Source organism: Temnothorax curvispinosus, unplaced genomic scaffold, assembly GCF_003070985.1.
Source record: "Temnothorax curvispinosus isolate PA1 unplaced genomic scaffold, ASM307098v1 QBEX01013879.1, whole genome shotgun sequence".
NCBI classification, from domain to species: Eukaryota; Metazoa; Arthropoda; class Insecta; order Hymenoptera; family Formicidae; genus Temnothorax; species Temnothorax curvispinosus.
In genome coordinates, this window is record NW_020223659.1 from 1 (window position 1) to 1,197 (window position 1,197).

Here is a 1,197-nt window from a genome sequence, read left to right on the forward strand (position 1 = left end):
AACGGAGCAAGCAACTCGAATTATTGACAGCGGCAACTCGGAACGCATAGAGCGACTGGCCCCGTTGCTAGGGGCGCGTGTCTCTTTAAGCTCTCGGGGGCTTCTCGCAAATTCGAGACCTTTCGATACACGCCTCTCCGAGAGAAGTCCCCGAGAGATGCGCAATCGACAATTATAAACAGAAAACAGAGGAAACAAAGCGAACAAAGAATGCCCTGTCTCCACTGTTTACTCATTTGATCGTCACGGCGAAAGTCACGGCGATAACGCTCAAGTCTCGGTGCTCGCAATTGCCGTGCTGAAACGCTAATTTGTATTTTCGACTTCGCTATCGTTAGAACCGTTTACGCAATCTTAAACATACCGCCCGCCTCGTCAGAGGGACTGACGACATAATCGCGGTACGATAATTAGCGTAGCGTACGATACTTAGTTATTTACCGATGACACGCGGATCCGCCGACGGGATCTTTGCCTATCGAACGCGCGAGCGAATTTTTACGTCGCGCAGCGTCGTAACGCACAGATACTAGGATCCTCTTCCGGCGGATCTATTGCGCAACATGAATACTTGACTTAAAGTCCGGTTGTACACGAACGCGTCCGTAAGCAGTGCAACGTCCTCCTGTGGCAAGCGTCCACGATCAGCCTTGTGAATTGTGACGCCTCGGGCAGGATCACGGGATGCCGTTCGTCGTAGGCCAGGACGGCGTGCTTGAGCCGCCCGCCAACGCGCAGCAGTCCTTGAGCATCTAGAACAGGATTAAGTCTAACAAGAAAATTAGATCTCGGCAGCGAGCGGCCCAGCCGGACCGCTTCTATGTCTCGGCCGAAGTGAATCGCTTGCGTCCGTCGGATCCAACTCAAGCGGGTCTCCTCCAGCTCCTCGGCGGAAAGGTCGTCCCCGTACCCGGAGGCTGCTGACTCCGCTCTTGCTTTACTGCCCCGTCCCCGGCGAAGCCATCGCCGGCACCATGCTGTCACGCGCAGTAGTCGCTGGAGCGAGGAGAAGCGGAGAAGCTCCTCAGGTTCCTCGACTGCGGCAGTCCCTGACACCGCCACGTGGACTCGCACGCGCTCGTCGGGCAGGCCCTCCTTCTCGGGTACGGCAGCAGAAGCAGGCCATGTCGAAGGGTCCTCCTTAAGCCAGGCGGGGCCCTGCCACCAGAGCTGGTGGCCGATCAGCTCGCCCGGGGA

At 57.1% G+C, this 1,197-nt stretch overlaps 1 protein-coding gene across 1 annotated transcript in view; it reads right to left on the minus strand.

The window, feature by feature from the left end:
* Positions 1-677: 677 nt before the first annotated feature.
* LOC112464084 overlaps positions 678-1,197 on the minus strand; it is a 3,267-nt gene continuing 2,747 nt past the window's right edge. Inside the window, exon 2 of the mRNA XM_025030874.1 lies at positions 678-752. Coding sequence (XP_024886642.1) covers positions 678-752 — 75 coding nt within the window. The remainder of the gene's footprint in view (positions 753-1,197) is intronic.